Source organism: Alligator sinensis, unplaced genomic scaffold (assembly GCF_000455745.1).
Source record: "Alligator sinensis unplaced genomic scaffold, ASM45574v1 scaffold153_1, whole genome shotgun sequence".
NCBI lineage: Eukaryota > Metazoa > Chordata > Crocodylia > Alligatoridae > Alligator > Alligator sinensis.
This window is the reverse complement of record NW_005842099.1, coordinates 1,897,992-1,913,473: the sequence shown is the minus strand read 5'-3', so window position 1 is coordinate 1,913,473 and position 15,482 is coordinate 1,897,992. Positions and strand designations below refer to the sequence as shown.

Here is a 15,482-nt window from a genome sequence, read left to right as displayed (position 1 = left end):
CCCCTTCTTCAGGGGGCCACTGCCACGCATCGCATGTGTTGCGTGTTGCACGCCTCACGTTTGTGTGTCACACGGGGGGGGGGCGTGTGGGCATGCACACAGTTGTGTGCGCGTCTGCACGCGATGCACATCCGTGACGTGCACGTGTCTGCATGTCTGTTACATGCGTCTGCACACCCCTTGTGTGTGTGTCTGCATGCTTCTGGTGCGCACGGAACAGGCACGCATTGGCGTGCGTGTCTGGGTTTCTGTGAGTATTGGCACATCTCTGTTACACGTGTCTGTTACATGTGTCTGTACACCCCTTGTGCATGTCTGCACTCTTGTGCGCACGGAATAGGCATGCCACTAGACATGTGACATTGTGTGTTTGCACACCTGTTGCATGCATGGCTGTTTCTGTGAGTATTGACACATCTCTGTTGCACATGTCTGTTACTTGTGTCTGTACACAACGTGTGTGTGTCTACATGCTTCTGTTGCACACAGAATAGGCACACCCGTTAGACACATCTGGACGCATTATGCGCATCTGCATGTCTGTTATGTGTGCATCTGTGTGTTTATGTGGGTGCTGGCATGTCTCTGGGTCTGTTACAGGTGTCTGTTATACGTGTCTGTTACATGCACGGCTGTGTGCGTTGTGCACGTGTATCTGCACCATGGGGCAGGGTGAGAAGGAGATCTGCTTCTTAAGGAAAGAAGTGCCTTGAAGGAGGTGATGGGGGCAGAGGAGGCCAGAGCCCCTGTGACTTCAGTGAGAAGGACCCGAGCCAAGTTCGGGGAGCGGGCTGCGCTTCGAAGCAGTTGGCAAGATGCGTCCTGTGTAACTTGCACACGAATAAGGAAGTTGGCTCTGCCACTCCTCGTTCGCTTCTGTTCAGTGGCTGAGGGCCGCTGTGACAAGCAGTCCTTACTGCCAGCCTGCGTGTCACTCTGCCCTGGGAAAAGTGGATGGAAGGGATTTACAAATAGCTAAGATTAGGCGGGACATGTGCCTTTACCACATTGATATACTAATTATGGTGGCTTATTTCTTGATCTTTTGTCCCAATGTCTGTCTCTGGTGGGAGCAATACATTTCAATAAATTTTTTACTTGAGTAGCAGCATAATCAAAGACATTTGGTCTAGAGTGTATGTATGAAGTACGCCTTGAATAAAGGATGTTCTACAGGGGTCCTGGGTAAAGTTTGTCTGTTCTAGGTGTCATCTGTGGAATGGCTTATCTTTTTAATTATTCTTTTTCCTTTCATATTTTAGGTACTGATTCTGAACCAGTCCTGCATATGAGAACTGTTTTGGTAAAGGTTTAAATTGTACTAGAGAGGATTTTCAAGACTGTAAGGATGGCCAAGGTTTCAGATCAAGAGGAGGGTCCAGGTGGAGGACACAGTGAATTCAGTGATATCATAAAGTCCAGATCTGGTAGGTTGCAGAAAATACTTGATGTTGTTTCTCTCAGTACATCAGAGTATGCCTGATATATTCTAGCTGTTTTTTCCTCTTTATTTTTGTGTATGTTGGTGTCAGTACCCAGCACAGTCATTCTGACTCGGGCCTCTTGATGCAACTATAATAAAATTAATAAAAATAATAATTTCATGTCTCCTACTTCATACAGTGCTTGTTAAGTCTATTTATTTAAGATCCACCCTTTGCATTATAATTACATCAGGTTTGGTAAATAACCATGTGCTTTAAAGTGCTCTTATGCAACCAAGGATTGGCTTGCCTCTTCTGTGTTTATTTTGAGCTTCTGAAAATGGCAACAGTGATTGAAGGTTTTTTATATACATTTTAATAGTACAATGTGCAGTAAGAGGAATTGATTTACTTCTGACATAAAACTGTTGGCTGACTTTGGCACCATAAGCATTTCCTGTACTAAAAGCATTTGTGTAAAAGCTGCAGTTCTTAAGTGCCTCTTTCAGAATTATTTTTAAGAAGTTTTTGTTGCACTAACTTAAAAAAATATATCATTATGCTCCTCCTATCCAAATGTGTCACACAGTAATGAAGTTAACTTCACAACATGGTTTGAGGTAGGGGATTATTATTATTTCCATTTTATACATGGGGAAATTGAGAGACAAAGATGAAATTACTTGGGTAAGACCACGTAGGAAACTTCCTATACTGCCAGAAACTGAATGCACATCGTGATCCAATAAAGTGCTTTAATCCCAAGAATATCTTTCCTAAATGAGGAAAAATTTTGTTGCAGAATCTGCTATATTTTCTTTGGTATCTGCAACATAATAAACTGGAACTTTTCTGAACATTTAACACACTAGTACAATACATGTGTTTGTAATTTTGAAGACATTTGAAATGTCCTAGCATACATGTATTTCTATCTTTTTAAAATGATATCATTTTATAGTTAAGTTTTAGACCAGATTTAAACAGGATACAAATTTAGGCCCTAACCCCAAGCCATTGATTTCATGGGGAATCTGTATTGATTTCATTGAGATTTAGAATAGTCTTTTGGTGATTACAGTTCAGTCTTAGAAATCCACCCCCATTTTTTTTCTTACTGTGAGTAAACTTTTTTTTGTGAGTGGAATGCCTCCTCCTTTGTAAAATAGTATATGTGGTTTTGTCTTAAGTCCTGTAATATTTTTTTCTGGATGAAATTTGCTACGTTTGGAAATGTCTGATTTAGACAGGCTGAGTACTCTGAGTTGGTGGGCATCCTACTGGGAGTGCTCTTGTATGTGCATATTCCCAGTACAGACTCTTACCAGGAAACTTCACTGTACTCGGAGAAATTTCTGATACAGGCATCCTGCATCTTATGCGGGGGTTACATTCTAAAGGCAGAGCGTAAAGGTGAAATCGCGTACAGTGAAATTGCATATTACCGTGCCAGCGGTGACTGCCTCTGCCTCCAAAACCTCCCGCTGTCGCTGCGGAGCCATGCTTAGAGCCGGGTGGCCGGCAGCAGCGGAGCAGCGCGGGGTGGTGGTGGGGATGGCTGCGTGCCGCCCGACCACCACCACGCCCGGCAGCCGGCCACACAGCTCCGGGCATGGCTCCATGGCGGCGGTGGGAGGTTTTGGAGGCAGAGGCAGTCACCGCTGGCAGCATGGTGGTGGCCGGGTCTCCAGGTAAGCGGCAGTGCCATGTGCGGACTCAAGCCCCGCCCCCCCTCCCCACCCGCGTATATTTGAATTCGCACAAGTTAAATGCACGTAAGATGCAGGGCGCCTGTGTATAGAATGGTAGTTCTCATTGTTGTGTCTGAGACCTTCTCTTGCTCATGTGGCTCACTTTACTTTCTTCCTCCTTCATAAATTAATAGTAGAATATTTATTCTAAGATGCAGAGGCTTCTTAATTTTTGCATTAATATTAAGAATGACACGATAAATTAAAAATTGGTTTAATTGATGGGGGTAGGGGTGTTTTAATTTGATTTTCCAGAAAGCCCTAAGGACAGGGTTTGGATCTTGGAGATAAGATATCTTAAAGTTAATTTTTGCAGCTGAGCAATGAATGAGACCCTGGGCACATCTACCTGTGTGCCAGACGGTGTAGTTGTTACTGCAAAGTCATTTAGTACTTGCTCACCCCTGAACAGGAGCTGGACTTAAGTACTAAATGACTGTGCAGTAAGTTACCGTGCAGTCCCAGCACCGCACGGGTTATTTCTGATGCTACTGCGCAGTAGCAACAAGCAACTGCTCAGTAGTGTTGGTGTCGCGGTTTGTGCCCACTGAATCCACATTGCTGTAGTGGCATAGTGTCTTGTGTAGTCACGCCCCCTGTAACTGAACCTGAGGGAGAGATTTTTTTAATGAAAGGACACAGTACACTAAAGTGCAGTTGACAGCAAATTAAAGGCTAGTTTTCAGGTCTAAACTATGTATTTTGATACCTCTCTTCTTATGTATTGCCAGGGGTTGGGGGAAAAAATATTCATTTTGGTGCTAATAAATGGAACTCCTGAGTTGTTTCCAGTCAACTGGATGTCTGCAGTCTGGGGTGCTCTTTTAAATGGGGATATAAATAATCTGAGTCTTGCAGATGTATCAACTAATCTACTTAAAATGAATCATATATTTCCAAACAGGCTATTTAATGGATATATTTTGCATTTTTTTCAGAGGGCAAGGGACAGGGCTATTTGGAAACCAAGAATTTCCTATTTTCTCTAGATATGTGGTAGGAAAGGGGTGAGCTTTGTTTTGTTTTGCTTCAGTTTCTTTGTTTCTCTAAGGTCAGTACAGGGGATGTGAGACTCTAATGCTTATTCTAGGAGAGTCCGTAAATATGCCTTTGTAACTTTTATTACTAATGATGAAGGAAACAGCTGCTAGTCAGGATTTCACAGGCAACTTTAAATTGTAAGAATACTTATTTTTATACTGTTTCTTACTACTGTGGTGCAATTCTTAAAATTTTTTATAATAATAATTTTACAAGAAATAGGTCTTGAGTCCTCTCAGGGAAGTGCATTCTGCCATTTATAAGGAGCATTTTCCTCTCCTTATGCTTTGTTCCAATTCTTTCTATATATTTTTCTTTCTGTTTTTTGAAAACAAACAAACAAACAAATGCACCTAATATAATGTCAGGTATGATGACTTGATTGCTTTAATAAATTAGGGAGCTAGAAGCATCGGCGAAGGCTAGTAATTTAAATTTTTGTAATACTCTGACATCCCATTGAAAGCAAATTTCCAAAAGAGAGCAGCAGGAAAAAACCCAGCAGAAAGTTTAAATACTCTACATGTAAGTGTATAATTTAGTCCTAAGAATACAATGAAATTGAATGCACAACCAATTTTTGTAAAAGTTCCTGCTTTAATTATCTGACTCCTGGTAAGATTCAGGATCAGATTGTAAGAATGGATACAAAGCCATTAAAATGGCAATATATCTTTCCTAACGAAACTGTTTATTGAATATTTGTTTTAAGCTAAAATGGTGTACTCAAGCTTTAACAATTACCAGTCAAAGCTTATGGATCTCTTTAGGCTTTGTGGCTTTTCTCAGCATATATCTGACGTGAGTGTTATGATTTTGATTTTTGGAGAAGAAATAAACTATGTTAAGTTTTTCTTAATAAACTCTTAGTTAATAAAACTAAGAGCAATATAAAGCTGCAGGATGGGGAAGAATGACAGTTCCATGGAAACAACATAGCTAGTGTATTTGCCATGAAAATGCTAAAACTCTATGAAGAAGAAAAATGTAATCAACACTATTTTACTTGAACAAAGAAAAAAATAAATAAAACCCTGTTACTTTTTCCAGATGTAAACTGTTTTAACTTTGCAAGTAGAGGACTTACCAGGGAAGAGGTATTTTGCATGTCTGCCTTTTAATAAAATATTGTAATATAATTTTGCAGTTACCTTAAAGATACTTGGAAAAATGTTAATGTATGTAGAAAGATTTTACTCAATTACCTAGGACTCCCATATACCACAAAATGTTTGTGTGGATGAGAAATCCCAACTTTTTAATTACCCCATACATAAATTGATCTAAATACGCTATTTGGGAGATTGTGATTTGTAAGAAAGTTGATATCGACCTGTGGTCACTGTAAGCCACACTTTTTGAGAGCTCTGTTTCGATTGATCAGTTAGAAACACATTTTTGTTCAATGGTCCTATTTGGAAAGTATGGTACTAAAGATGGAGGTTTTTAGAGGTGTATGCTTGGTGGGTTATTTTTGTAGTATATTTGCTTAGGGTATATTACCATTCAGTCTTGGAAGAGGCTTTACCTAGACGAGAACAATACGAGCACTTACTTTGGTGACCATGTTTACTCGGATCTGAGATGAGGGATTTTTCCCCATTAAATCTTTGGGGGTGGGGTGCAGTTGCAGGGAACTTAGTTTTGGATTTGAGTACCATCTTAGGGCAAGCAGTTGCTTCAGCTTTTGTCTAGGTCCAATGCTGCTGCGATGGGCTTGCAATGGGCGAGAGCACTGTGATGGGCTTGAGGCTGGAGCTGTCAGTGCTGCTGCTGTTAGGCTGGGGCCAGGATGGCTCAAGGTGGCTCATGCAGCAGCAGAGACCACCTGGTGTGAGAGCATGGGAGAGACCTGCCATATGCAGTCCAGAGGGAGCATGGGGGAGACTGCACAGCTACAGGCAAGCTGCTTTGACTTTGGCCCCAGCTCAGGTGCTGACCTGGGGCCAGAGTCACTCACCGCTGCTGTCTGCCCCAGGCTGGAGCTGCTGCTTTGGGCTGGGGCCAGAGCTGCTGCATAGGTTAAGTGGCAGGAGGTGAGGGCAAGTGGTGAGGGCCAGACAGCCCAGGTCTCCCTGCTGCTATTTTCCCTGCCAGAGTACCAGGGAGGATGAATTTAGGATGACCCTCCAATTAGTTTCTATATGTGGAAAGATATAAAAATTTATAATTTTTTTATGTATAGGATCTAGTTTGGACTAGGGTAAATATGGTAATTAGTAGGTTAATTCTGGTGTGCATGTGTTTAATATTCTATGTCTAGACTAGAATATGATTGTGACCAAAACTACATTGTGTAATGACTGTTTTCACCATGGCAATTGCATAGGAGACTGTCCAATATTTGGAGCAAAACAGTAGTTGACTTTTAGCCTTTCCTCTGGTGTATACATATCAGTGATTGATGGTTTTCTTGGTTTGTTTTTGTGTCTTTTTGCTTGCTAATTCATAGGTATCTTTGAACTGAATAACTCTTTTGTATTGATGCAACACGATTAATCTAGGCATCCCACTTTCAAAGGTACCTGCTGATCTCCTTTTTTAAGGAACAGCAACATATGTACACCCCTTTTTAGGTGAAAAGCTTTTTCCTGGATTTAGCACCTTCCCCTTCCATAACTAAGCCTTACATATGTAACCTAGAAACTTTTATGAAAAGAAGAGAAGAATTTTGGGCATATGGGTGATCTTTTTCTTTTGAAACTGAAGCTTTCAAGGAATAGTGCAATGGGATGCTTGCTTTATAGGCATAAAAACCATGTTGTCATCTTTGTGTTTGAAGAACAGATGAATTTTTTGATGTGATTAATTATGAAAAATACTGAGAGGGGAAAACACTTGCAATCTGTCATGATAGTTTTGAATGATAATGTATATAATTAAGCAGTAAGACATGACAGGCAAAATATTCTGGAAGATTACTGCATGCCTCAGGTGCATTTTAAGTTATAAGAGTTCCTGCCTAAATCGTTGGGAGCTTAATTCTCCTGATCTAGTGTTCATTTTTAATTAAATTAAATGTGGTTGGCAGCATCTGAAAGAACTGATCTAAGAAATTGTAAATTATTTATCTTTTGGTGAGACTGGTTTTAGGAGCTGATGCCATTATGGGTTGTAGAGTAGTTTGACTTCATGAGGATGGATAGTTATCAATGAGACTCTTCCTCTAAGGCAGAGGTAGGCAAAATGCAGCCTGCCAGGCCATTATATCTGGCCCGCGGGGCCCCTAAAAAATTAGAAAAATAATATTTATCTGCCCTGGGCTGCCTGTCATGTGGACCTTGATGGCTTGCTGAAATCAGTAAGCAACCCTCTGCCCAAAATAATTGCTTGCCCCTGCTCTAATGGTTCTCCCTGCCTTGGGGCATGTAGGGAAGATAGTACTTTTTCTTTGAAAGGCCTAATGCATTACTCATCTAGAGCCACTTGTTGCTTCACTCATATAAAATGGCCATGAAGCAATTGGGTTTGCCTGAAGCCAAAGTAGAGGGTGTGCCTGACAGGCATAACTGGTTTTAGGCCATCAGAATGCCTGAAGACTGCTTATGCAGAGGACATTCCCAAAGGGTGGAGGTGTGGCCAGGGTCTTGCCATGCCCCAGGTATCTCCAAGTGCTTGAAAGGGAGCCTGTAGTCTGCTTGGGTTGTACGGCTGTTGGTTCACATTTTGTTTTGGCTTTGTACTGGGTTCAGGTGGGACACTGAGGAATTTAATCAGCTATTTATGAATTCCACCCCCAACCCCACCTTCTTCTGCTGTCTTGGTGGGTGGGGGATGCATGCTGATCCATCTGTCCCATGGAGTATTCTGCCCTGGAACAGAAATCAAGGCTTCCTTGATGAAAGACTGTTCATTGGTTTGAATACCCCTCTGCTAGGAAATGAAAGAGCAAGAAAGGAAGAGCACTGTTAGAACAAATGTTTCATGCAACTCGTGGCAGAGGTGATATCTTTTATTAGACCAACTAGATTTTTGCCAAAAAAAAAGCTTTAATTGCAAGCTTTCAGGCACAAATGCCCTTCGTCAGGCATAAGAGAAAAGACTATAAAAGTTCTCTTGGGTAGAAATGAAAGTTCGGATTTTACAGGAGAGTTGAAGGTGTGAAATACGAACTTTCATTTCTGCCCAGGCGAACTTTTACAATATTTTCTCCTATGCTTGAAGAAGGGTGTTTGTTCCTGAAAGCTTGCAGTTAAAGATTTTTTTTTTTTTTTGCAAACGTGTAATTGGTCTAATAAAAGATATCACCTTTACCATGAGTTCCGATTGCTTTTGCCACTAGAACAGTACAGCTACAACCTGGATACCTGTTTCATGGAAAGCATTTCTAAAATACTTAATACAAAAATCACTAGGGAGAATTACCTAAGAACTACAAGTGGTGATGCAGGAACAGCAACCTATGGGGAAACCCTTTGAGCAGCTATTCACATGCACTGAAATGACAACTGAAAAACTTGTTCAACATGAAGAAGAAGATTTGAACCTGTAGGTATTTTGGCCCTGATCCAATAACCATCTGAAGTAAATGAATAGACTCTCATTAATGTCAAGTAGCATTTCAGTCAGGCCCATTACCTTGGGGCCTCTGTGTCCCTTTGTAAAAACTTGAATTTGCAAGCAAAAAATATCTGGATAAATTAAAGCACAGGTATCACACTCCCTTAGCCTCATGGGACTGTGAGGCTTCTTGTGAGCTAGATCTGAACCTGTGGTGGTGGGGTAAGTAGCAGTGGTGTTAACTGCCATAGGTTCCTAAATCCTGGGGATTAATGGAACTGTCGCTTGCCCCCCACGGCCAAAACAGGTCCCTACTAGGGCTCTGTACCCCAGAATTTGGTAATAATTCTTGCCCTTGAATTCCTAGCCCCTCCAAGGAGTATCACGGGTTGCATCTTCAACATCTCTGAATTTAAAGGAGCCTTGTCAGGTTGCATGTCTGAATTATGTGTGTAGTATTGTGTAAAACTCTCAAGATAACTAGGGCTCAAAATTTGGGCCATTGTTTTCAATGTTGCTTTTATACATAGTGAGCTTTTTACTGTTCGTCAGTGTGATGAGTTTGCAAGGGAGAAGCTCACTAAAATTGCTCTTAAAAGGAACAGAAAAGCTCTACAGTATTGTATTGTATAAGAATTGATTTCCCCACCCCCAATTCAAAATGAGAAAGGGCCCTAGTTTTATCAGATACTGGAACTTTTAAGATTAGTCAGAATTACTAATGTTCCTTAAATGTTACCGCCACAGCCCTTGCACCCTAAAGAATCTAGAAGGTTGTTTCTTTCCTTTCAACGCAATAAAGGATTGTTACACAAAGGAACTTTCACTGCCTCTTTCCTCATTTAAAGAAACTGCAGTTGTTTGGGTGTCTGTTATGTGAGTGGAGTCTATGACAGTGCTCTCAGCAATAATTTTCTCACTATGTGTCTTTACACAGCACATTGGACTGTTAGTGCCCTGTACTGTCAGGGGAATATATTACCGATGTGTAGTATGTGGTTGTGGCTTGTGAAATAAGAATGAAAAGAAGTGGAAATGGCAATATATCTTTATGTCTATTTTTTTTAAACCTGTAGAATTATGCAGAACAATCTCTGATAGCTGTCAGTATGCTAACATTTGACATTTTTATGTAGGAGTGCGTTGCTGGAAAAGACACCATTGTGTCATTGTATTGGAACTGTAGTCATTCAGCTAAAATAGATTGAAGGAAAATGTCTCTCTTCTCCAATTCTTACCCATATGTTGTTTCCCTTCCACAAGGTTGGAGTTCTTGTGCATCTTCAAATGAATTTCTCCCTTTTATACTCTAACTTTTACACCTCTCTGTGTGTGAATCTTCTTATCTAAGTTTTGTTTCATTTCCTAGAATCCTTTAGCTAGTAGGCTTAAGTAAACACATACATTCTCATTTCTTATAGTGTATATATCTAGATAAAATATATAGTATGATGGAGAGATTGAAGGAATGTGAAAACCCATGTGTGGATAATGTGTCTGGACAGACCTCTGGCATTCTTTATCTGGCTTCTTCCCCCTTTCCAGCTGCTGAGGAAGATTTCAGCACTCTGTTCTCAAATTTGATGGTGGGGAGATTCTAATGTGGAAACATTTTAATGCTACCCTGTTCCCTCTTTCCATATGTATAATGACACTCTTAAAGTTTATAGTACTGTAGTTATCTAAATTGATTGAGCATATCCTGTGTTGTCCTTGATATATTCACATTTTTGTAAACCCCAAATAGACATACTTGAGTTAGTGTGCCCAATATAGTTAACTTCTATGACATGGGAGTATTTGGGCAATATTTTAATTAAACTATCCTCTCACATACTCATGCACCCTTTTAAAAAAAACCAAAACATTTGCCTGAAATTTGAGTGCACATGATATTTGAGAAATATGATAAGAGCAGTTTCTGCTGCTTGGAGAGGGACCAGAAAGTAAAATCTGCACTCCATCCACAGGTCGCAGGGTGATGAGCAAGCTTGGCTCCCTAGCTGCTGCTACTTAGTTACTTACTAAAAGGAAAGATTTCAGCCCCCCTCCCCTTTTCATTCTGCCATGTGAGAGAGTATGGTAATCTATTTGGATTTGGAGTATGGGAAAGAACGTGAAGAGCAGGGAATGGAGAATAGAACAAATTGACTATGGGCATCTTTCCTTCCTCAAGCTGACAGAGATATTCTGCTGTGAAATATCTGTAGCTGTGTCGATTGTGCATGTTCTGAATGCATTATTCTGTCTTCACTGTGATGGGCGTACACCTCTTTTGATAGAAATTCAACACTTTTTAGAGGAGAGCAGCTGTTCCATCCTCCTTTCCCCTCCCCCAGTTGCATACCAAAATGCTCCTCATTCAGTGTTGGGGAAAAATTGCACTTAGTACAGATGACACAATAATGAACAGTTTAAGGAACTGATAAGGATGTGTGTGTGTGTGTTTGGGAAGAGGAATTGCATTATTTGACTTATAGGTTTATGGAAGTGTAACACTTAATGCTCAAACCTTTTTTTCCCCGAGTCCACTTTTCTATGGTCAGGGGTTGTTGACCGGGGGTACATATACCCCTGGGGGTATTGGGTGGGCTCTAAGGTGTATGTGTGGGTGGGCGGGGATAGAGCGCAGCCACCCACCACCCTGCGCCTCGGCTTCCCAGGAGCAGGGCTGGGGCTGGGTGAGGGTAGTGGCACCCCTCTGCAGGCTCTGCTGCTGCTCTGCAATGGGCCACGCTCCACAACCTCCCCCCACCCCTCCCACTCTGTGTCTTGCCACTGAAGACTTACTAAAAAAAGGTTGAAAGCCCCTGACTTAGGGTGATTTAAAGCATCTGGTTTTGTTGGGTAGGAAATACTACATGAGGTAGGGTCTGAATGCTATCTTTTTTTCTTTGGTGCCTAAAGTCAGGGCTACAGGCAGCTGCATCCATCCTCTTAGGATTCAGGGCTTGAAAACCTCCCTAGTGGGTAGGCACCCATATCTACTCTTTGAAAGAACTGAGCAAGGATCCCTGTCCTGCTCTCAGAGTAATTTGCTATATATTCCATGGGTTTTTAAAATGTAAAATGCATAAGTAGCCCTGGGAGAAGGGGCTGGAACTCAGGATGCCCATATTTAAGAAAGGGAAGAAGGAAGATCCAGGGAACTACAGACCAGTCAGCCTCACCTCAGTTCCTGGAAAAATCATGGAGCAGATCCTCAAGAAATCCATTTCTAAGCACTTGGAGGAGAAAAAGGTGGTAAGGAACAGTCAGCATGGCTTCACCAGGGGCAAGTCATGCCTGACCAACCTGATTGCTTTTTATGACAAGGTGACTAGTTCTGTGAATGCGGGGAGACTGGTGGATGCAATGTACCTTGATTTTAGCAAGGCTTTTGATACTGTCTTCCACAGCATTCTTGTAGGTAAGCTAAGGAAGTATGGATGGACTGTAAGGTGGATAACAAACTGGCTGGAGCATCAGGCTTAGAGAGTAGTAATCAATGGCTCAATTTCTTGTTGGCAGCCGGTTTCAAATGGAGTGCCTCAGGGGCTGGTCCTGGGCATAGAAGGCAGAAGGCTGGGGCTAACAGGGCTTAACCCCATAAATGCGAGGCAGCAGTAGCAGCGCAGAGGGTCGCAGAGCAGCCTGGCTGCTGGCTCTGGGTGGCTGCAGTGGGAGGGGCGTACACAGACACAGGCACAGACATGCAAACATAGCAACCCAGCAGTGTGTAGAGCACTGCCCACCCCAACAAGTAAGTCTGTCATGGGGAAGGGGCATGGGGGCTGCCAGATTGAAGTGTCTGTAGTGAGGGAGGGAGTGGGGCAGAGGCAGAGACTGTGGTGAATAGGGCCCTGGGGCTGGGGTGCGTTGTGGGACCGTTGGAGCCTGGGCAGGTTGTTCAGGGGCGTGGGGAGGCTCCCACTGCTGCACATACTCTGGCAGAGGCCCAGGGGGGCATGTTCCCCCGGATTTATGTGCAGGGTGGAGGTGGGCTGCTGCTGCAGGCTGGGCTCTGTGCCCTACTGCTGCTGACCTGGGAGCAGCGCAACGCCGTGTCCCTGCCAGTCAGCACGTGGCAGGCATATGGCATCACACTGCTGAGATGAGATGGTTCACTGCAGAGAAATGTGAGTTTGAGCCACAGCAGAATTCACTTCACAAAGAGCTGTAGTTAATTTCTTTTAGTTTGTAAAATCAAATGAGATTTTGCCCCATTTGGAGTGTGACAGAACTTAAGATTTGAATATGCCCTTAAAATATTAGGTTATGAATTGAGCAGGAAAGTGTTGTGGGGGATAACATTCTAAAAATACTTAGTATGGCATTTTAATAACTGCAGAAGGAAAGCAAAAAGTATGCAGTACTTTCCTTTTGTATACAGTTGGGGACCTACTCAGTTTCTCAATTTGTGATTTAATGGAAATTGCTAAATCAGGCATTGTCTGCAAAATCGGGCAATGTCTGCAAAATCTGGGGAAAAAAATATTAAAAATAAAATGCTGGCTTCTCAGTGGGAGCTAGTGGTCCTCATAGCTACTGCAGTCCAGCTGTGCAGCCCACTGTGGGGAGGGAGTCTGCTAGTGTGAAGGGGAGCAGCCAAGATGGTAGCTGCCCCTGCTCCTTGTCACTGATTGGCTGAGAGGGCTGCCTGTTGTGTGGCTCTGTCCCTCTGCCAGTCACCGGTGTTGGTAGGGGCCACTGGGGCCCCTCAGCCAATCAGAGGCGTGGAGGGACCCTGCTGTGATAAGCCTGCGAAAATGGTGGCTGGCCTTGCGATATGCCCATGATGAAATTGGCTGTCTGCCTCCTCTAGTTGGGCGTATGTATATGTATGTGTATATATACGGACACTTGAACAAACATTGGGAACAGTGTTCATACTTTTTGGTTACATTATAATGTATTTAAATAAAATAGTTTGGTAAAAGAGGATAAGCAAATGCCTGCAGATCCACACTTATTTATTTCACTTTTTGTAAAGTATCTTTGTTTTAATTTAAGGTTGAAAAACAACTAATGTAAATTGTTTTGAAACACAGCCCTACTCCATTTCTAGATAAGTATGCTACTCCTGTTCTCTCTTCTTGGAACTCCATGGGAATGAAATTAATTTATAGAGTTAGTCTCCTTGCTGGGGAAAGACTTTGTTAAGAGGTGGGTCTTGTAGTTATATTCTGAAGATAGTTTGGCTTGGTTTGATTGCATCCTGCTGGAAGGCATTACCTGTTTCTCCTGCTTCAGACACTTTGCCTCTGTGTTTAGGAATATTCATTTGGCACCTAGATGTGTGGTGTCCCTTGGGTAGCTTGTCAGTTATTGATCTATGATCGCTTATGTATCCTGGTTTTAGACCATTTGGAGTTGGGGGTAGAAGGAAGGAACAGGTTTTTTTAATTTAATCTGTTCATGAACAGAGAGTTGTTAGAGGCTGGAGACTGCAAATGTGATGTGCTCCCTCTGACTTTTTTTTGCTTAATAAATAAGCTGCTGGGTGGCATATGAGTAGTGTTCTGCATTCACAGTTTTCATTTAAAAAAAAGAAAATCCAGGAATTTTCTCGGGTTTATCTTCGAAAAATAAAAACGGGGATGAAATCAGGATAAAAGGAAAAAAATCAGTTTAAATTGGGGAAAAAATGGTGGTGAGGGTGGGAATAAGGCTGAGACTAGGGAAGGGGTGGGGGAAGGGGCATGACACAGCCTGCTGCCTGCCCCAAAGTGGGGCGGGAGCTGTCAGTGAGTGCGGGTGGGGGGTGCAACTTCTGCTGTTGTGTGTCCCCCAGGAGAGCTGCAGGCTGGGGGTCCTGTGCTGGGCTCTTCCTGGGGTGGGCACATGCCCCTGGATCAGCAGCAGAAAGCATACTTTATCCACCTTTCTTCCCTGGCTGTGTTTGTGCCCCTGCCCCCTGCTGCAACAGCCTATTGCTGGGCTGCCCTGGCGTTTTGGGGGAAGAGGGGAGTGGCACGTGGCCAGATGTGGAGGGGAGGGGGGAACCTGGCACCGGCACCTCCCGCCCTGCCCAGAGCCGGGAGGTGGCTCTAGCCCCATGGGCCCATGAGGAGTGGCTGAGTGCACAGCCCACCACAGGGAGTGGGGTCTGGCTTTCCTTCCAGGCTCCCCCAGTGGGGCTTGCAACTCCCAGTGCCAGGGGCAGGGCCGAAACCAGAGCCACTGGGGTACAGCTTGGACCTGCCTGCCCCAAGAGCAATTCCTGTGGCCCGTCCTGCCCCATCCAGGGTCAGAGCTGGGTGCCCCACTTCCCCAGGCAAAGGCTCCAGCCCCTCACCCAGCCCCTGCATAGCCTCCGCCACCCCCCTGCTCTGCATGCAGCCACTGCCACTGCCCACTCCACATCCAGCTGGAAACCTACACCTCGGGTAACTGGCACAGCGACACTTTTAGCTTACCAGCACCACCCGTTTTTCAGGTCAAACCCCTGTTAACCAGCACGAGTGGGGAATGAGCCATTCCCCACTCGTGCTGGTTAACAGGGATTTGAACTGAAAAACGGGTGTAAATCAGTACAAACTGAATGACTTAAAAAATCAGGGAATTTATCAGTGAAAATTGGTAAAAGCTGAGAACGCGGAATGCTACTAATGAATTCATCTTCAGCAGTGGTTGGAAGAAATAGTCTAACCTGGAGGGAGGTTTAGGGCTAGAGTGTCATACTGCCTAAGTCTTTGTTGGGGAGGAGTGGACATAGATTCATAGATGTTAGGTTCAGAAGGGACCTCAATAGATCATCGAGTCTGACCCCCTGCATAGGCAGGAA

At 43.3% G+C, this 15,482-nt stretch overlaps 1 protein-coding gene across 7 annotated transcripts in view; it reads left to right on the top strand.

The window, feature by feature from the left end:
- Window positions 1-1,262: 1,262 nt before the first annotated feature.
- The window catches only part of UTRN (utrophin), a 580,332-nt gene continuing 566,112 nt past the window's right edge, over window positions 1,263-15,482 (top strand). For 6 of the 7 annotated variants that reach the window (XM_025204844.1, XM_025204843.1, XM_025204842.1 and 3 more), the window contains exon 1: window positions 1,263-1,427. In XM_025204844.1, coding sequence (XP_025060629.1) covers window positions 1,349-1,427 — 79 coding nt within the window. In that variant the 5' untranslated portion in view covers window positions 1,263-1,348. The remainder of the gene's footprint in view (window positions 1,428-15,482) is intronic. The other variant, XM_006024237.3, reaches the window with a different exon arrangement.